The sequence below is a fragment of the Achroia grisella genome, unplaced genomic scaffold, assembly GCF_030625045.1.
Source record: "Achroia grisella isolate CSIRO2021 unplaced genomic scaffold, CSIRO_AGI_Agris_v1 utg783, whole genome shotgun sequence".
NCBI lineage: Eukaryota > Metazoa > Arthropoda > Insecta > Lepidoptera > Pyralidae > Achroia > Achroia grisella.
The window spans coordinates 1,315,470-1,338,605 of NW_026713023.1; the positions used below are offsets into that span (position 1 = coordinate 1,315,470).

General features: G+C 33.0%; 1 protein-coding gene across 3 annotated transcripts; it reads right to left on the minus strand.

Moving 5' to 3' along the window:
- Nucleotides 1–610: 610 nt before the first annotated feature.
- Nucleotides 611–17,290, minus strand: LOC131851459 (5-formyltetrahydrofolate cyclo-ligase). 3 transcript variants are annotated; one of them, XM_059201963.1, is made up of 6 exons: nucleotides 17,243–17,290; nucleotides 4,105–4,177; nucleotides 2,518–2,644; nucleotides 1,894–2,146; nucleotides 1,280–1,407; nucleotides 611–705 (listed from the first exon to the last, which is right to left on the minus strand). In XM_059201963.1, the coding sequence occupies exons 3-6, from the start codon at nucleotides 2,632–2,634 to the stop codon at nucleotides 613–615; spliced, it is 591 nt and encodes a 196-aa protein (XP_059057946.1). In that variant the 5' UTR covers nucleotides 2,635–2,644; nucleotides 4,105–4,177; nucleotides 17,243–17,290; the 3' UTR covers nucleotides 611–612. The 3 variants fall into 3 exon arrangements, with proteins under 3 accessions (XP_059057946.1, XP_059057945.1, XP_059057944.1); XM_059201962.1 differs by lacking the exon at nucleotides 17,243–17,290 and adding an exon at nucleotides 6,595–6,786; XM_059201961.1 differs by lacking the exons at nucleotides 4,105–4,177; nucleotides 17,243–17,290 and adding an exon at nucleotides 4,209–4,459.
- Nucleotides 17,291–23,136: the final 5,846 nt, after the last annotated feature.

Consider the following 23,136-nt stretch of genomic DNA (forward strand, 5'->3'; position numbering starts at 1 on the left):
TATAACTGCCTCACTGTTTTTACCAGTATAAAATAAAACACTTCAGGATTAAGAAAATATAATGTATTTCATTAATACCTACTTAAAAAAATATGTTTACAATGTAACACAGGTAACAATTAATCGATCACTATTTTCAGTTTATAACAACATTTCTTTTAAAATTATGGCTCTATCAATTCGAGTAACGTCATACTTGATGTAATATAATTATTACAATATACTTTAATTTACCTAATAGCTGCCTTTACACATACGCTCCTTCACGCGCAAATCTGCTTTCATACAGGAATGAATAAGACAAAACATGTCAGTTCGCATATTCTCGTGTTCTTGAATCGTCAGTGTTTCAGCGTCTTTTTGTAATAATCAATTGTCATTGCAAAATAGTGGATATCTGACTTAATTACAGAGTTTTTGATAATTTATAAATCTTAAACTTTTTGTTGGAAAACTACTTCTTTGGAATAAAAGGAAAGAGAAATGACTGTGACATATAAAAGAGTGAACATAAAAAATAGTAAATTGCAATCTTTTACGATTGCGCGCGCTGGCTCTACGCTCCCGATGGCATGTGAAATGATGTGTTGTATAAAGGCAGGTAATAAGAAATTAGTCAGCGAAAACAACATCATCCACCTTCTGATCATGATCGGCCACGGGTAGTTCGGGCACTACCTGACAATCAAAGGCCACTGCCACCACCTGAAACATAATAAAGAATGGCTGTTGACGTATATACTTCTCGTTATCAACAGATTTTGCACTATCTTTCCTTATATTGGGAAAGGTGTATACATCTATGTTTCGCGTCTCTTAAAATGATGGGTCTTTCAAGATTAAAGTCAAGCTTAAAACATTATACGCTAGCTTACATAGTGCCTACTATTTGAGCTAGCGTATAATCAAGCGTGATTGCGGTCAAATGTGCACACATTTTGTAATAAAAAAAACATGCATTCAAGAATTTCTGAAAAAATAAATGCGTTTACTCCTAATCGGTGCTGATTGTCAATGTATAAATAACAACAATCCTGGATAATTCACACAACGTCATCTAGTCCTAAGTTAATCAAATCTTGTGTTATGGGCACTAGACAACTGATTGGAATACTATTTTTTTAATTTGAAATATTTTTTTTTGTAAACACTTACATAATATGCATAGAAAAGATTGACAGAAACAATCATATTACTGAATATAAATGTTTGTACCGTGCGAGGCATCGAACCCGCGATCACTAAGGCCGGATATAAAATAAAAATTTACAGTAGGTACCTTAGGTGCAGTTGCTGGGTCAGCACGTAATCCAGTAATAAATTTATCATAATAACCGCCGCCGTGCCCGAGTCGGTCTCCTGAACGCGTGAAAGCGACGCCTGGGGCTATTATTAGGTCCAAACCACCTGAAAACATATACATAAATATATATCAAGTCAGTTTCTTCATAATAATGATCATCGTAAGTCTGGATCCTATTAGTTATATTATTAACAAAAGTAGATGTAATAATTTAGATAAAATTTCGTATTTTTAAACTAGTGGTTGCCCAGTGGTCAAAATTCGACCATAATTAATTTACATTAAAGTTTGAACATTATTAAGGTTCTATTGTCAAGATCATGCCTATGTGTATCAAATACATGGTAGTGCACTTTATGTATAATTATAAGAAAATAATTGAATTGTATATAATCACATAATTAAGTTATCTATTTAGTTAATAAGTTATCTATTTATCTGATATTTCAATTATTTTTTTATAATAATTAGACATTACATAGAAAATTTGCTATTAGAATAGAATTATTCCTATTGGATATATTGGCACATTTGTTAAGCTTAATTTCTACTTTAATTAATTAAAAAATAGACAATGTTTACAATTCTACCTGACTCCAACGCATCGTCTCGAACCTGCTCCTTTGAATGTTGCTGGATCCCGTGCCTGGTCTGCGGCATCACCTCCTCATCACCTAACTCCATCCGCAGCATCCTCATCCGTCCTCCAGCATATTGTGGAACGAACGCAGCTGCGCCGCGAGATCTAATATTATCTATTATTGGTGCTGTGTTGATCTCCTGATCAGTGCTCATGAACAGTGATATCCTGTTTGCTGACTTGTAGAATGGATGGTTAATCAGCTGAAATTAAAATAACCAATTAAAATAAACAAATAAATAACCCTGGACAATTAACACAGCGCCATCTAGTCCCACGGTAAGGAGAGCTTGTGTGATGGGTACTAGATAACTGATATAAATACCTGTATATAAATATGAAACCTACAATACAACATATTAAAAAATTTTTCAAATTAAATTACTGTCCCTTTTGGGCAATAATATTTATCACAACTTTATTTAACCTCTACCAATTGAGATATTTTTTTGCGTCGCTCCGATTTTAGTTTTATTATATATAAAGATATAGATAATCAAGATACTTACTATTACGCATAATTTGCGTATATCTAATACTAGTGTAGATAATATAGTAGAATAATGAGGTTTACCTTCTTGTAAACTATCTCAGACTGTCGTTTCTTCTCCTCTGTGGTAAGAGTAGCGATTTTTGCCGCTATTTCGTCACGGAGAGCCGCTTTAGCTGGGTCTGGTGTAATTTTACTCATTTTACTATATCTGAAATTGTAAGAATATGGCAATAAAGTAAAAGTTAAAAGACTAAGGTGACATGCCTCTTATCCGGTAATTTCATTGCCTAATCTGAAGCAGCACGGAAGGTAATGATTTTTAATTGTATATCTTCAAAAATATTTCGTTTTGTATAGTTTATTAATTAATTAATGTTTTTGTAGAGAAAATATATACATTATATATATAACTCTACAACAGACACACTATTCTGCCGATTAAGATGTCATGACCTTTACACTGTATTTTACTGCCTAATCTCACCCTAAAACCAAACCACGGCCAACCAAAACGGCTTGACCGATTCTCATGAAATTTTGTGAACGTATTGAGTAGGTCTGAGCATCAGCCAACATCTATTTTTCATCCCTCTAAATGTTAGGGGTAGTCCACCCCTAAATTTTTATTTTTTATTTTAAAGCAAAACCTTTCTCTCACTTTTTCAATCACTCTATCTATTAAAAAACCGCTTCAAAATCCGTAGCGTAGTTTTAAAGATTTAAGCATACATAGGAACAGACAGCGACAGCGACTTTGTTTTATAGTATGTAATGATATTATACACCCCGCCATATCTCCACGAGAGTTAAGTTACAAATCTAAAAAAATTACAGTCGATAAAAACGCGCATAAGCAATACAGGATATGACGTTTAGTTTATGTGGAATTATGGAAAACATCTTCAAAACAAAGATTGCTCGGTCTAACTACTATCATATATGGTCTGAACCAATAAAATTCTAGCTAACCACATGGTAAACAATAGGTATGCTGTTTAGTGTTTATATGTAATAGCTATAACATATTTGTTATCAAAACAAACTAATTATTGTTTGTTTTTTTTATCATAGAGACAAATTTGACAATAACCATGTTGGCAGCTTTATGCGATTCTTAAATAGTGTTATGACGCTATCGCAAATTAACATGTATTATCGATTTTTATAGGTTACTAAGAATTATTGTCTGGATGTTTATTTAAAACTCATTATTACAAAATGAATAAGTAGGTATTAATGAATATAGAGTTGTTGTACAAAGTTTTTTTAATTGACATATATTTCACTAAAGCAATAAGACTAAGTGCCTTTTTATAATATAATTGTAAGGAAGAAAAATAGTTAGTTTGTAATTTAATACCCTAAAAACCGTAACCGTAATTACCGTAACAACACAAAAAATATATTTTTGTGGATATACGACGTACGATTGTTTAATTCAAATACAATAATGGAAACACGTGAATTTTAAAAATGTTGTGGAAACTAAGAATAAATCGTAAATTAAAAAAATACGATTTAACAAATCTGTACCTCAGGCGCAACACTACCGGTTATAGCTGGTAACATTATTTCAATTTTTGACATTTACAGTTGTCAATTTAGTCTCCGAGATACTCTGTTTGAGTATAGGTTACTTAAATAAATTATACAACGTAAGGTATTTACTTATTATCTGTGCGGAAGATTTGAAAACCTCGGTATAGAAGTTGGACAAGCACTTTGCCGTATTTGTTTTATTCTGAAACAAACACATAATGATTAAAACTCACTTTAATACATGTTTCCAGAACATACTCTACCAATATGTGATACACGCGCGTACTGACACGATGGGGTCAAACTACTGGCAGTAACAATCAGAAAATGACTATTTACTCGGTTCAATTGTTTACAGTAAGTCTTGTTTAACGCGTGTATTAATTACATTGAGGTATTGTTCTATTAATGTACCAGAGAAGACACCATGTGTAAGAAAGAGTATCGTTTAACGCGTGTGTTACATTGAGATATTGTTCTATTAATATACTAGAGAGATAAATAATAGATTGCTTTAAGCGATAAGGCCGACTCTGTATAGCATATTTATATAAAGTTCTTTTTGTGTGGGTAAATATATTTCTGTGCACAATAAAGAGTTATATTATACTACCTGTACCCGTGCTTTCACCCGCATAATATTTGTGTTATAATGATACTATATTACTGTAAAGTTTCATAATAATCGGTTCAGTAGTTATTGTGTGAAAAAGTAACAAAATTTTCTCGTTAATAATATTAGTATGATTATTATTATATTATAGAACACCCGTTTATTTAATCTAATGGCTAAAATTATAAAACATTAGTAAATTATTTGCATTTGCACATCGCTTTTACTAAGTTATATCTACTTTTACTATCTAAGTAAATATAACTTAGATAGTAAAAGCGAGTCAATGTCGTCTATTACTTCTTATTAATGGTCGCCCAATGGTCGAAATTCGACCATAATTAATGCAATATTCAGTGAAACTATAAAATAACAATATTAAAGACAAACAACATAAATCTATTCTCAATTGGACCACAAACTTTAACAATAAACGAAAGAGTGTGTAACGTTTTTTATTGATTAATTGTATTTTTATTCATAATAAAAAAAAATCTACTGTATTCTGTATATAAACTACATATAATGGTCGAAATTTCATACGCCTCAATTTTCGTAAAAATGTCTAAAGCTTTTTATGAAAATTGCGTGGACGGCTTTGCTTTACGTATTAATTTTGGATAGATACTTTACTACAAGTATTTGTAGACTTTATACGTAGTCCTGATCTAAAGATATACTTCTTTTTCTGTAGTTATATCTTATATATGTCTCACGTATTTTAATACAAGGCTTTTAAGCTATTTTAGTAAAAGGATTGTTTTGTAAGTTGTTTCTGGTTCCAATTATGAGGTATTGTAGCGAAACTACAAGAGGTATGACAGACCTCAAAGTGCATGTGAATGGTACAAAGGTTTTTTTTTGGGATTACTCTAACGCTGGCTGTAGTTGGCCTTTACAGCTTCTTCAAACAACAGGAGTGCAGATGGCATTCCAAACCCGTGGAAGGAATTAGGGAGCGGCTGAAGGCCAACTCTTGTCTGCCGGATAACCCGGATACAACTTTAGTCTGAGGGCATGGCTAAGGGTTTTGAAACTCGGCTTAGGCTGTTGTAATTTTGATTCGTTTGAATTGGAAGCGGGCTGGATCGAATGGCATCGTAGTTTGTGACGCTTATGACTTTACATCAACTTGCTCATAAGCCAGGTTGCCATTCCAGTCAAATAAAAAAAATATATATGAAAATTATAATAACATTCTGTTGCGAGGTGATGAAATATTAATATAATGTGGCATCACTCTTTTTCTAAAGATCTTTAAATCACAAACACACAATAATTTGTGTTACCTCCAAAAAACCTAATTTTAATTTAGTAAATACACATACAAGTATATATTATACTAGCTGATCCACACAACTTCGTCTGGGTCATCTTTGATCCGTGTTTGCAATATTTTTACTATAATTTTTTACAGCTCTACTTTTAATAGTCGTAGTGTGATATTCTATAGTATTCATCATTAATTAGGTTAACTAACACGAAAAGAATCTTTAAAATCGGGCCACCAGTACCTACTCCGAAAATACAGACTCATAGACTTTACATCTTTATAATATTAGTATACCTATCTACTCGTAGATAAATAATTAAACCTATTTAATTTTCATTTTATTATTGTCTTAACAAATTATGACTCTTGACTTAATGACCATCTTATATATAAAAATATTGAAATAAATAAATAATAAAGTATATAAAAATAATTAATTTTAAAATTTACAAGCCCATAAGTTTTGCCATTTAAATAGTTACCAACAATATTTCTCTGACAACATGCAAATAAATTAAAAAAGAGCAGTAATATCTACAACGTACCTAATATAAAACCGCAACTAAGAATCAAACCGGCACCATAAATAATAGATATTATTTTATAAATTCATATTGAATATAAAAATATCTGATAAGCAATCGACCTAGACAGTAGCTAGAATACAGCAGAGATGTGATAAACTATGATAACATTTATATTATATGATAGTAGTCAAGATAATATAACATACCCAAAGTTATAGACGATATTCGCGTTTCAGTAACAACGCCAAACTGACAAATTATCCTGATTCCGACCTTGAGATCGAAGATGACCATGATAACAGAATTATTCGCAATGTAATCTTCATTTTATGACAAAAGCAGATAAACGTGTCTTGTTCTTTCATAATAAACATGTAAGTAAACATGGAATCTTTAGATCACACATTAGAATTGTAAAATGATCGAAAATTAGAGCAACAGTGTGATGTTGTTGTGAAAAAAATATAAGAATAGCGCCATCTATGTTTTAATTCTTAAACTAAATATTACGTCCGCACGAGTTTTTTATACTGCAATCTTATAAGCAAATATACAGTTAAAAATGAAGAGGAGCCGTAGGTGGCGCTAGTACTACATAAATATGGAATAACAAAACTGGAGCTGTGTAGTTAATGTTTGCTGATTGATGTATGATCATGGTAATTAAGTGCTTTTATGCACACACAAAATGCCCAGAGACCCGATTTTTTTGTTATAGATATTTTTTTATGGATGTTTTGATGCTTATGTCTGCTTAACTTATAGCGAGGGTAAATATTAGTTAAATATCATAGCCACTCTGTCAACCAATCGGTCAGATAACCTGTCTGATTTTGATAAATTAACATATAGGTATTAAAAGATCAGTAATTGGTCGAATATAACAATATTGGGTGTGCCCAACTTAACACTGAATCGATTGACCCAATAAATTAGCACGTTCAGAGCGCGACCTCAACTAGCAGATCGATCCTAGGGATAGGATACCGAATAGTGTCGTCGGCCTGGGATCGGATACTGTCGTCGGTAGATGATTTTTTACGATATTGGATCACAAAAAAGCTGATGGTCTGGTGGTAAATTGTAATGGTACAAAATACCACGTTATTATGTGATCACTCATGCATTCCAACTCCAAAGGACGAAGATGCCACGCCTCAATATACTGTAATTTCGCAGAAATTATTTTAAACTGAAATTAAGGCAAAACTCAAGCTACTTACCGTCTGAAATGGATGAGAAAGTGGAACCTAGTTAAGTTAATTAATTCATTTTAATAAAATAAAGAAATACTCTTACGTCCCAATAACAGTATTTATTCTATAAAAAGACAAGTAACTCCCATAAAATTATTTACTAAATCTACAAAACTTTTAAACTCTACTTTAATTTTAGAAATTTAATATATTAATAATAAATGTTGAATTCCACAACTGTCAATTTCTACTGACGAAATCGTGGACAGCTAATCACTAATGAGTTGAAAAACTACTTTGAATCATAAACAGGTTTTACAAATTATGTGACGGTCAGATTGGAACCCGTGATCCTTTTGCGTAAATCTGAGTGGTAACCATTGTACTCTGATGATGATACCATACAGACGGAATTATGGGATTTTTTTTATTACACCTTATGGATGACGATGTTTAACTACGATGTCATTTAAAGAGATAATCTAGACATATTTGGTATGTCAACATTTTATATTCCAAGGACATAATGATAAGGCTGCTTGGACGATGATAAAAAAAAACTTTAGCCAGTAAAAATTGCAAGGTATGTGGATATTCGGAGTATACTACATGTCCCTGCTTATGAAATTATGTTGTTTATATGCTTGTCTGACAAAAATATAAAAATATATATAATAGCTACTTGTGCAACAAAATAAATAGCATAGTTATCAGAGACCAGTCCGTACAAGCAGCACCTGTTTACGAGTATAACGGATGAGCCAGCCATCACTGCTCTCAACCATGCTTTAGGGACCCCAATGTCCCGTCCTACCACGCCGCCGCTTGTCTTAAATGTTAACAAAAGTCAGTTACTTTATTGTATTAGGTGTTATCATCCGGAATCTACTAAAATGATATAAGATGTATATATAGATAAGGAAATCTATCTACTTAATGGATATATATATTAAAGTAATAATAATTGTATGTCAACAACAACGACAACTCACACAGCGCCATCTAGTTCCAACCTAAACAGAGCCTTTGTTATGGGTCTAGACAACTGATGTAAATACATACTTAGTACACACAGGTAAAAACCGGACCGATACAAACAATTATGCTCATGAATACAAATGTATATTTGAACCGTGTAAGGAATCGCACACGCGACCATCGGAAGTAAGCCGAAGTAGTGCTAAACAGCTAGATCACCGAGGTCGTCATTTTATTAATTAAGGCTTTATATTATTTTACAAAATAGATCACATTTTGTAAAATAATCTAAATTTATATAGCTTATGTTTAAATTTTGATTGTTGTCTCTAACATATAACGTATGTTAGATGTTAGATTAGATATGATGAGGTTGATACGTCTGATGATTAAACCCTAAGTTAAATATAGATATAAAAAAAATATAAGAAAATCCTTGATTTTAAAAAGACATAGCACGTCTACATCTGCATAAACTATTATACCTACTACCCCGCTCTCTTCCTTCCAGAGTATTATTTGAGATAAAAAACAGCTTATATTAAAATTTTGTGTTTCAGGCGTTTAGTCGTAAATAAAGAATTAAGTAGTAAAATAAATATTAATATTATTATGGTTGATACCTTGATATTAGAAAAATTACTGAGATACAAAACAGACATGTTCTATATAAAAATGTACAAAACATTTATTCTATGATGGGTAATAATGCTATACCTACTTTTAACCAAAGGTAACAGACATATAGATACACATTTGTATTTATGATATTCATGTTTTTATTTTTTAATGATTTATTTAATTTAGGCTACTAATGGCCCATATTATAAATACCTTACACACGTATTATTACTAACATATAAATGAATTATTATTATAATACTAATATGTAGAAATTGTTGATATTAAAATTTATAGAAAAAATAAGTTAAATTGTCTGTATACGGCGCTACCGTGGCAGATTGCCCAGTGCCGTGAGCGGCACTGAGGACGGCAATCTGCCACGGTACAGCCGATACGTCCAGGGTAGCCGAAGACCAGGCAGACGTCGTACTTCCTGGTTAAAAAACATCAGGTGGTTTGAGTTGATCACCAGGTCCCTTTTCAGGACCGCCACGAACAAAGTAAAGATCGCCACAATGGTCGCCAATCTCCGATAAGAGATTGCACCTAAAGAAGAAGAAGCGCCGATACACCACACCCTTCGGCCAGTAGTCCTCCTTCATAAATGTGGTCAGCAAGTTGGTGGGCTCTCGGGCCACAAACGCCTCGAAACGTTATGACTCGATTCCAGCTGCGTCACCCTCAATGTCAGGTTACTTTTGGTCCATATGTAGGCGACAATGTCCTGCACCTTATTTAGTATAGACGTCGCATTTTAGTATAGACCCCATATTAGCGTGGACGTCAAAACAACTTTGGTATTTCCGTACTTACATGTATTATATGTACATATAGGTACATATGTTGGCAAATATGTAAACACTCTAATTCTTTATCTAGTGACAAATTTCAAGAATTCCAAACTTACATTGTGATTAGGTATATAAGTATAGGCGAATCTAAGCATTAAAATGGACGCAATATTTGTTTGTTATATTTAAGTCTACATTACTATTTAAGTTCTTAGACAGTTATGATGATTTCATACGATCATAAACATCATATTCATAATAATAAACTACATTAACAAACAAAATTTATTGTTATATATTTAGAACTAGCTTTTGCCCGCGGCTTCGCTGGCGTTAATTTATCCCCTTAGGGGTGGAATTTATCAAAATCCTTTCTTAGGGGATGCCTACGACATAGTTAGATTTATGCATGCAGTCTCAGCCCCATCGGTTTAAAATTGACAAAGTTTCATACAAACTTACATCCTCTATTTTATCCCCTTGGTAGAATTAATCAAAATCCTTTCTTAACGGATGCCTACGTCATAACATCTACCTGCATGCCAAATTTCAGCCCGATCCGTCCAGTGATTTGGGCTGTGCGATCACTATGTCAGTCATCTTTGAGTTATATATATGATATAGATATAAATTTATTTAGGAAAACTTCTTAAAACACATATTAATTATTTCTATTTTTTTGGAGTTATTGCATTCATTTAAATAAAAAGAATGAAATGATAGCTTCACTTTATTCCCACGTGGGAATATTTTAAAATATATCTTTAAAATATAGCTCACTAATTTCTCATTTTGCCTTATCGTTGACTGGTAGAGAACGCCCTTAGGTGTAAAGTTCGCCATATGTACATTTATATTCTGTATATGTGTTAAAGTTTAAATAAATAAATAAATAAAGCTAATACACCAGAATTAATAAAAAAATATATAACAATCTAAATTACAGTATATAGAAACAGATCTACAAAAAATTTAGAAACTTTTTGAAGTAACCTAACAACACAAAAGTAGTGAAATCCTTTCGTCAATTAGAAAAAGTCATCACACAAACACATCTCACTAAATTATAGCCAAAAACCATCTTTCTCGCTTTCAAACAAAAAATCGACATCAAAATCGGCCCCTCTGCTTGGGAGACGAAAAGGCATAGACATAGGTACGTTAAATTAGTGATGTGGTAAAGTTTTTTATCGACGGTTAAAAATAACTCACAAAACTAATTTATTTCACCATGTGAGCTTTCCTGCACTTTTCGCTTCACTAAGCCATAATAATGACGACGGATTGAAACAACCTACACCGGGGACCTCCTAGTTGTGGACTCTACTTTGTTTCTATATAGATTTATAATATATCAAAGGCAAGAAGCCCTCAGTTATTACTTGCTCGGGTGAGTTCGTTTATATTTTTATCAACGCATTTTAGATTTTGACCTTTATTTACTTTGTAATAAGGGTTTATCCAGCTACGATATTATAGATCACACTTCATTGGACAATTCCTTGTGCTTCTTGACCGTTAAGGTACTGCGCTAGCGGTATCAGCCTATTGGGGATCAGTCCAAAATGATACGAGAATGAAGTTAAGACAGTAAGCTCAACGTGACTAATTCACTAGGAATCATGAACTGTGAATTCCAGGATCTGCGAGGTGTCAATATAACAGCAGTGGGAACTACCACTGGTTAATCTAAAAATTATAAGAAATAATAAAAAGTTGATTTAAAAAAAACATAAACAAAATTTGCTAAGTATCTCAACAAACATATCGCACGCTTAATACAATGGTGCATATTATTTGGAAATAGACTTTAAAATTAAATCTATAGAGTAGAATTAAAAATGTAGTATAATGTATTAATGTAGTATTGCATTAAGATGTATGTTGTGTGTGAGTGAAATAAGAAAGATTGCGTAAAACGACAAATATTTCATGTACGAAATATCTGTGGCAAGAATCAGGTTCAATGCCTTTTGTTTGAAGTAAAGAAATCAGATAAAGGCGAACAAAATCAGGAGCACAATTGAGATGAGAGGATAATTCCTGCTAAATAACGTTGCCTTTTGTTTATAGGTGGCGAGGATAAACCAACGTCGCTTAGGCACGTGTTATCTCCACTATGTTAATTAGGTTACCCGCCATTACGTTCACTGTATACATAAACCCTTACATATATTATATTCTAAAAGGTATACGTCACGTACATGTAGAACTAACATCTTGCTTTTCACTACTAGACATTATGTTCATGTAAATTTTGTTAAGCGAAGCGTGAATATTCTAAATTTAAAAAGTACGCTCTGTCCTAAATTTAAAATATTTAACGTCGCACGTATATATCAAAAAACCTGCCAGTTATAATTTTCTTATGGATGATTACGCTGGCAGCACACCTGTAGAGGACGATAAAATGAGCATGAAGTCAGATTCTTTAGTCCATCTTAGCAAATAGGAATTTGTCACTATAGTTTCCAGGGAGCACCGCCATTAGGTCAACCTAACATGGTACATTTTTAATAATGGGGTTATTAATCCACGTTACTAATAACCCCCTTCCTACTGCTATGCCTCCTATCTAAGATATACACTATAGTTATATTTTATGCCAATTATGTATATTATACATCAGCAGTAACACAATCTCACATTCTTACCTTCTTCGGACATGTCTCACGAAGAAACGACGCATCCATAGAGCAGCTTGTTATACAGGGTAGAGTTGAGGGTACTAGACTCTGTGGACGATCACCCCTGCAATGGCCGAGCACTCCACTCCACACACACACTCCAGGAGTGTACCAGAATAGCAGCCAGTAGAGACAAATGACGATCTGTCGTACGGCGGATGACATCAGCCTCATACCCCACGACATAATGACCACGACTGTTCTGTCAAGACAGCACCGAATGATAAGAATGTATATTATATGCGAAATCGTAATTATGAGCTAATAGTCCTAACTTATCTTATTCCATCATCTTCCATTGTTGAAAGCCAGCGTTTACTGTTAGAACTAGTGGATGATTCAACTAAAAAAAACAATCTGACTCTCCTATCTGGGATTAGAGTAGTGAAGGTGCCTATAAAATTTAGTTTATATCTAATGCCGTTTATCTGTTTGGTCATTATTTAAACGACTTTATATCTGAGGGAGTACCTATAATAGTTAATTCGATTAATGCTTATACCAATTCATTTATTTCGATTTGACGACCTCGGTGGTCTAGCGGTCTAGCACACCGTTTTACGACCGATGGTCGCGGGTTCGAATCCTCGCACGGCACACGCATTTATATTCATGAGTATGATTGTTTGTATCGGTCTAGGTGTTTTCTATGTATAATATGTATGTATTTTAAAAATAATATCTATGTATATGTATCAGTTATCTAGTACCCATAACACAAGCTTTAGCTAGCTTAACTTGGTCTAGATGGCGTTGTATGAATTGTCCTGAGATTATTATATTATTATTATTAATTAAAAATTTGTTCACTTAATATTGTACTTGTTTATGGTGCAATAACTACAAAATTTTCCTTAAATACACTACAAATGTATTATTTTCTGTAACAACTAGCGTTTGTGGGTAAACAATTATCTATTTATAGTAATTTACAATTAATTGTGTAGAGGAATGTAAGCTACAGCATTGTTATACAAAGTTATCAATAGAACACATAACCTTTGAATGTTCGCTTCATAACGGTGTATATATATATATATATATATATATAAACGTTCCTCTAGAATCACTCTATCTATTAAAAAAACCGCTTCTAAATCCGTTGCGTAATTTTAAAGATTTAAGCCTACATAGGGACGGACAGACAGCGACAGCGACTTTGTTTTATTCTATGTAATGATGTCAAAGTGTGTATAGGCTACTTATTTAGTTTAGAACAAATACTTATGAATACAAATGTTTGCATCGTGCGTGGAATCAAACCCGCGACCATCGAGACAAGGCGGTTTGCTAAACCACTGAGGACGTCAACACATAATAAAACAATTTTTAAAATATTTTTGCACTACTTTACGACAGGGGTTATAGTACCATATACGGCTTCCCTATAGAGCTTCCTTTCAGAGCTAAGGAAGCTCAAAATAGGACCAAGGTGTAAAAATAATTAAAATCGATAAAAAAATTTGAATTAGGTATTCTTTAAAAAAGTAGATACATATAATATGTTATATAGCAATATTTTTTTTTCAAGATTGATAATGGTATGGTGTACTCGCTAACAGCATACGCTAGCACCAGTGAAGGATGACAGGTTTATCCATCGTGATTCACCAGGAATATAAAAATATCATACTGATGGGATGAATAGCCGACCTCTACGGTGCATTTTTTCAGAAACTTTTTGCTATAACCATATTGTAGAATGACATTTCAGCATGTTATTTGGAGTAATGGAGTAAGATCCTTCTTAAAAGACAGGCAACACACTTGCAATTCTCCTAGTGTTGCGGGTGCTCATGGACGTCGGTAATCACTTACTATCAGGTGAAACGCAATCGTTTGTCGTCTATGTTATCATTATCATTACATAGTATAAAACAATATATCTGTCGCTGTCTGTCCCTATGTATGCTTAAATCTTTAAAACTATGCAACGGATTATGAAGCGGTTTTTTTAATAGATAGAGTGATTCAAGAGGAAGATTTATATGTATAATACATATACACCCGGGCGAAGTCGGGACGAGTAGCTAGTAAAATATAAATGAAAGTGTTTTTTAATGGCTGAGAACGGCATGTTGTAGCGACCTGCGCTAACGGTATACGCTAGTGGGATATCAGTGAAGGATGATTAGAAGAGCTGAAGGGCAGATCAGGTAGTCCATCATGATTATTAGGAATTAACAACGTTGCCTCTCGGGGGAACCGCGTAGACATTGATCTGACATGGTACATTGCTAACAATCCCCTTTCCCTCTAACAAAATATTGGCCGATGGGTAATATGTACTCAACTGATATATTATATCTCCAAACGATGAAAGATCAATCACAACTTGTTCAGGTGGCATCTGGCGATTATTTCATACAACAAACCAATAATATCCCCAACAGATCCCGATTAGCTGCGTATTATTAGGTACGAGAGTTGTTCAATAAAGAACATCTGGATCGAAGTGATATCTCCCACAGATTGGATACACTTAAATACATTTCGCAACTCTTAGTTGTGGCGTTCGTGATCTGAATTATACACTAGTGTTGTACTCTCTTTAATTTTTGATTGAGGAATTCCCTAACTTTTTATTGTATGTCGAAAATAGTTTAGTGTCAAAAAAAAGTGGTATTTTAACGTAAGAGTTCTCCTGATCCCTCTATGTATATATGTGTGCACACATATATACATGTAAAATGAACCTATGTCAAATGTGAAAATGTATATTTATATCAATAATGGTTGTCAATAAATGTGTTTTCTTTGTTTTTTTCTTTGCTAATATCTGATTGAGTTTAACATAATTCTAAAATATGCTTTTAAATATATTTTAATTTTGACAGGCAAACTTTAAAGTTAGGTTTGATGGACGGACATTGTCAGTGCAGAGAATTTCAAAGGGATTATTCCTTTGAAACGAAAACTTTTCTCCAATCGGTTAAGTAAATTGCTTGTCTATTACATTATCTTTTACTTTGAATTATAATAATAACAAGTATTATGTTTAATATAATTATATTACACAGCCTCGGTGGTCTAGTGGTTTAGCATACTGCCTTACTTCCGATGGTCGCCACTTCGATTCCTCGCACGGCACAAACTTTTGTATTCATGAGTATGATTGTTTGTTTTCTGGATGTTTTTTTATGTATAATATATATATATATATATGTATTTACGAAAACAAAATATCTATATGACACAAGCTTTAGCTAGCTTAACTTGGGTCTATATAGCGCTGTGTGAATTGTCCTGAGTTTATTATTAATATTAGTATTAGGGTAGATATAATGCAGATAGGTATGTTAATAAGTATGCCTACTATGCATATATTGGCAGGAAGAGGATTGTTAATTCTACTGCTAGCAATGAAGTCAGGTTGAGTTCAATTCGGTTCCCCATGGAAAACATCATGGAAATTCCTAGTAAATTTGTCGCCAGCGTAAACCGTGAGCCACCATTATCATCCACTAAAACCATGCAATGTATGCAAAAAAAGTCCGGTAAACCTATAAATACCAGCTACATACAAAAACATTAGAATAGTTCGAAAAAAACATACTCTATTAGACAAACATGCACAACTAGTCCGTTTCTTTCGCGGGCTGGTCATATAATGCTTTTTTACGAGTTTTTGTACGAGTCACTGTTCACAGGCCGCCATCTTGTGTCTCACGGGAAACCGGAAGTGATAAAAACTCATCCATTAAAAAGTCTAAAACCGAAGAGGTGTAAGTTTAAATATTATTATTTCCAAGTTATTATTTCCACTATGGACATTTCGATTTTTAAAATAATAGAATTCTAGTAGATATTAAATATTTATTGATATTAATAATGTATTGAATCAATTATACCACGTTAATTTTTTATTTATATAAAAATAATATGAAATAAAAATAAATAATATTCTATCTACATTTATTCTGTAAACATTGTCTAAATTTTAAAATGGTAATTTAATTTTTATTAAACGTCATTCACAAATATTAGAAAATAAATTATGAAATTAATTATTTTACTCTAAAATTATATACTGTTATTACAAAGGAAAAGAATTACGGACGGCATTGAATTTGACCCGTTCGACGAAACTAAATAAATTATAGAGGTTAGGTTCGTAAAATTTATTTATTCAATATTGATATTTACGGAAACGCTGATAAGCGTGCTCAGTTTGAGGTTCACATAGGCCGAACTTTATAATCTGCAGATAAGTGAATGAGTAGTTTTGTTCTATATAGCATGTACTATTAGAAATACGATCTCTGGTTCTAGCAATTATATTTTTTTAAGTAAGGTAAGGCAAGATAATATTTATCTAATCTAAAATTATCTTGCCTTACCTTACTGAAAAAAATATATCTTAATTCCTATTTAAATAAATAATAATGATAAGATCTTACAAGTAATTTTTTATAATATTTTATACAATACTAGCTCTTATATGTGACTTCGTCTGCTTTTTTTTAGCTAAAATGTAGCCTATCTAAATCCGTTCTCGAAATAGTATCTATCTCCACGTCCAAAGATATTAAATAAAGAAGAGGAACGTATACTGAAGTTGAATTGATTTTTACATACCCTTTCCAGATTGAATGGCTATATGTCCTTCTTCAGTTAGAGCCACAGGTGTGGCTGCAGTTGAACCTGGCTCCTTGTTCTTTGTTTGAAAACGGAACGCAGGGGGCGCTCGTCCGCAGCTGTCTTCATATCGGTCCAATCTAACAGCAAGAGTATACGCAGTCGAGGTCTGTCATTGGCCAGTATCGTACGTGCTCCCGTTACTGTACAACAGCCAACGTCTAAACTTTCTTACGTGAAATCAATGGATATAACTTAACCAGTCCCGTATTTATAATTAAATAATCAAGTAAAATGTAATTTTACCACGTGTAGAAGCCGAATGGGTTGTAAACGTGTGTGGTAGTGACGTGTTAGTGCATGTGCCAATTATGTGAATTATTATTAGTGTGTTGTGTTTTAAAAAAGGAGATATGAGTATCCAAAAGTGTCTCCTGGATAACTCCAGCAGAATGATAAAGGCGATGTCCACGGCGAAATCCAGTAATAGTGAAGTTAAAACGGTAAGTTCTTAGTATGGTACGCGTAACAATCGCGCGTATTGATGTTAATTAAAGACAGAGGTTATCTGTTGTACTAAAGAGGGTATTACATTATAAAATATATTGGATCGAATATTAAACTCTTATCGTTTATATACAATACGTTGTAGAGATAGATACGGTGCAAAATTTCTATAATAAAAATTCACTTTATAATTATGCGGTCGATACAGAGTGTAATTCTGTTCTATACAAGGAATATAGTACTCTTTACCTTATGGTTTTATGTGCTATTATTGTTTGCAGTTGTTACAGGGTTATAGCCCATAGTCGCAAAATTACAGGTTTTAGATTTTCTAAGGGAGATTAAAACAGCATTAGTGTTTGAATACAATAGATTATTGTAGTCGACTTCAAAAATAAAGGTTTTTAATTTTACGTATTTTTTCGACTACAAATACGTCAAGTTACGCGACATTTTCATCATAATTCTAAATGTAGTAATATCTTTAATTATATATGTATTTTTTTTTTAATTTACTGCTTAAAAGAATTGGTATGTAATAGAAAATATGATGGGGGTTGAATGGGGTTTTAGTCAATAACTCAATATTTTAACATAGATGAAATAACGTTAAAGCGCTATGATATTGTACGAGAAGTGAATTAAATTCATAGTCGTGAAGATTTTATTGATCGGAATTTGTTTTAATTAAACGGTGATTTTTGAGTTACATTACTTTGTGACCGTGGGAGATTTGTTGTGTAGTATTTTTCCATATATTTACCTAATTATAACAAGATTGAATATTGTCTTCCTGATTTTTATATTTGACCAACTGCAAACAAAGAGCGTATTGTATTTTTGGTCGATTACGATACAATTTCGCTTGATGTTTGTAATAGCGTTGAAATATAGGAAGCCGTTAAATAATATTATCATGGTTAATATTCCGTTTATGTACATTTGATTAGATACGTATAAGTAATTTTTACTTCGATAAAAAAAAAACTAAGTACTTAGTAATAGTTTTTTATATTTTATCGTATCTAACTATCCTACTATCGTACTTCTTACAAATATTACAACCACGAAAGTGAGTTAGGATGGATAGATGTTTGTTACTCTTTCACACAAAGACTATTGTACGGATTTTGATGAAACTTTTCAGTAATATAGCTTATACATCAGAATAACACATAGCCTATAATTTAAATAGATAATATGTAAATGGGACGACATATAATAATAAATGTCAAGTATGTATGATGCAGACGAAGTTGCGCGGGTCAGCTAATATAGCGGGTAGCTATTATAACGTTTAAAATGTTGTGTTTTGCTATTATAAAGTTTGTGAGTATGAATGGATGTTTTAATAACTACTCAATTATTAGAGACGTCGGGTGCACAGCTAGTAAAATTTTTAAAAAGGAGGTTAGTCTAACGCAAAACATTATTTCAAGCGTGTTCATCGCTCTGATAACTATATGTATTATAACTTGTTTAGCTAAGTTTATTTAATTATCTACTACCTTTCGACAAAGCTATTGCCATCCAACTAGATAAAAAACAAAAAGGCCTCACAAATAGATCAACGCAGAGGAAAAAAAGATTAAAATGCATTTGATGAACAAAAGGTATTAACAGATAAAATACTGACTAAGGCTTATTGCCTTGGTGAGCACAAGTCCTTGTTGTTCCCTAAATCCTCAGCTAAGGCAGATTTTTCGTTTTCACGAAAATGCTTCCAATAGGGGGAAGGGCATTGTTTTTTATTGGATCATAGTGGAATGCTGCTCCCGCCTGCGTTAATAGTTTACGCCCGCGGTTCCCTTGAAAACCATCGTGATAAATTCCTAGAGAATATGCCACGACGAGCCAACTGACCTGATCTCATACTCATCATAAGCTCATACTCATCTATCATCATTCACTAGTGCCTCGCCAGCGTATACCGTTAGCGCAGACGGGTGCATCATTCCATAAAAATGGTTCTAGGATTATCACAAGAAGGCTCAGGGTCAGGTTAATCTCGTGAATATTTTAGTTATAAAATCGTCTTTTCTTTTATCTGTCAATTAAGGTGTCTTATTATCTTGACTTATCTTTTATCTGTCGAAATATGTACAACTTTTAGTTTATTAACATCTAATAATCTGGGCTTATTAAAGCCTAATAATCAGTTTTAATTCATAATACAATACTATGTTTATATGAATCTATGAAGCATTCATTAATCATTAGCTTTTTATTACTAACGTAGGATAAATTATGTTGTTAAATTGTTACTAACAAAATGGAGTATGTTGTCTGACAATAAATTATTATTATAATTAATTTAAATATCCTAAATGACTTCTCCAGTATAAGTGTACCTCTTGATACCCATGTGAAGGATGCTTATTGACTGCTTACGTCATCAAGAGTTAAAAATAGGCGAGGCATTTCCTGCAAATGATATTCAGATATTGGTATTCCATAAATATATTTTAGTATATTTACAAATGCCTTTGCCATTAAAGAATCTGTTTTACGATGTGATGAAATATTTACGTACATATTAATGAATGTTATGAGGAATCTGTAATTAAATAAGTACTATTATATGTTTTATGAGTATGATTACTGGGTATTTTCTATGTAAATATATTATGTATTAGGTGACCCGGGCAACTCCGTCTGCATCACGTTTACTTGACATTTATAATTATATGTCGCCCAATTACATAAAATTAATTTACATACTATATTTTATTCTGATATAATATAAGAAAATGTAAATGCGAACGCATTTTAATGAAACATTTCAATAATATATTACTGAAATGTTTCATTAAAATCCTTTCAATAGCTTTTGTGTGAAAGAGTAACTAACATCCGTCTCTCCATACTCGCATCTACATATAATATTAGTACGATAATACCACTATAATTACGTACTATAGTGATATGTGAATATTATACAGTTGTATTATATAACAAAAATTATCTAAACCACGCCTCTAAATAAACTTTGGTTTATGATATAAAATTGTTAACGTCTCCGCCTCGCCAAAAAATATTGTAATTTAGCCTACACACGATATGGCAATTTATAGGGGCGATATAAGGGTGGGGTCCGCCCTAATGTGTCTTAGACAGGGATGCTGACATATTTATTTACGAATAAAATAAATTTTAGGCCTTCGGCGAGTACATTTTTACCATCAATCAAGAAGAGAATAGAACTAATGGAACTAATGTATGAGATTTCATCAAACGGTGTTGCCGAAGGTAACCTTTTTGATAGTTTCATTTTTTATATATTTTTGTTTTTTATATTTTGACATTCTGTATATATTGTTTTTCTAATACCATATTTACGTTTTTGCTCTTCTAGCTGAATATACCAATTTTACCTCTGTTCCTAGATTACCTCGTCTGTAACAGAATTGGAGCTACATAACTACGTACCTGCCTCGCCGATCTGATTTAACGGCGATCACAATTCCTTCAACACTGTCTCTTAATTTAGTGCGTGCGTTTAAATTGTAGACTGCTTTGCCATGATTTATCGGTTTCCTCTAAATTGGGGTTAAAATACTTCCAAAAATTGAGACTTTAATAATTCCAATTACCAGAGGTTGAATGTAAGAAGTCGTCTACGTGAATAACCTCAGATTCGCCTATTTCAACTTCCAGCAGCATTGCTTTCCGTTTCTTTGCTGACTAAATTAATTTCCCCTAAATTGGGGCCAAATATACCCCCAAAATTAAGATTTTATAAATTCCACTAACCAGAGGTTGATTATAAATATATTTGTGTGAATAACCTCAGTTTCATCTCCAAGTAGGTGACTTTCCGTTTCCTTACTGTTTCGGTTAGGGTATGACTTATAAGTGTGGTTTATTACAAGATCTCCAAGCAGCTTGCTTTTCGAGCTGTTTCGGTTAGAGTGTGACTTCACAAAAAGTGTTGTTAAATTAGGCATGTCATCTTAGTCCCCTGGATTGCTAATGTATGAGTATCATAGGTTGAGATGATAACGTAATATCTATAGTGCTGTACATGTATATGCAATTAGATTATATACGACTTCAATTATATTAAAAAAAAACCATTGCGGCATTGTACGTAGACTTATGACGCGTTATGTTAGCTTTTGACACATGTAAACAATAAGCTGTATGGAAATAACGTCTACGTACTAACATATGTACCTGTATAAGAAAAATATTGATATTAAGCGTCTACTTGATTGATTTACATATACGCCGCATGTTATTGAGTGACATTATCTATCATGAAATATGGTTTGTTTATTTTATACAAAAATAGCGGAAAATACGGACAGAATGGGGTAGTACCTTTTACCTTTTTATTTAGGGAACGTAGTGTAAATATATAATGTATTAGAAATACACCTAAACCAATACACACAGTAATGCTCATGAATACAACGTTTTATGGGGCCCGAGTCAAAGTGCTCCCTCTAATATGGTTAAGTGGGGGGAAGAGCATTGCAACGTGGATTGTCGACCTCATTGCTAGCAAAGCACCATGTCAGGTTGACCACCACGCGATCCCCCTGGAAACCATTGGACCTGGGCCCATTCTGGTAAATTTGCCGCGATGGGCAAATTGACCTGACCTCATGTCCATCTTATCATCCTCCACTAGTGCCCCACCAGCGTATACTATTAGCGCAGGCGGGTACACTAATCCATTATTATCGCTAAAAAAAGATGGTTGAGTACAAAGATGGCTCTCTCATTCATCATACCAGTGAACGACTGCTGCTGGGGACTGGCGTACATGCCACTGATTAGACTATTTCCTTTTAACAAAATTACAATAGCAGAGTATTCTCCCTAATTCGAATTTAAAAATGTCTCTGTATTTTCGTAATCACGTACAAGCTCATTTGAAAAGAATAAGAGCTGAGTTTCTTGTCAGGTCTTCTTAGCTCGAAATCGCTCCTCCAGTCACCGGAAGGCAGTGTATTAAAAAATTCATTCTTGCGTATGCTGCGGAAGTTATTGACAGGAGAGCAAATTAATGTAGGTACTACAGTTTTATAGAGGACATCACTATCGAAGGGTATGTATGTGTGCGTTTAAAAATTTAAAAATTTTGTTCAATTGTTGCGAAATCAGTGTGGGCTGTTAGTTGATATATAGGCGATGCTTACCGCTTCCTATCAGATGAACCCGTCAGCTTGGTTTTCAGTTCGATTAAATAAAAATGTAGGGTCTTCCCCACCACGGATCTGATTTATAATTTTGGTTAAATAGTTGCGAAGTCAGGGTAGGCAGTTCGTATTTATATAGGCGACGGTTACCACTTACCATCAGATGGAAAAGTCAGCTTGTTTGCCATTCCGATTAAATAAAAATCTAGAGTGTACCCACCACGGTTCCGATTTATAATT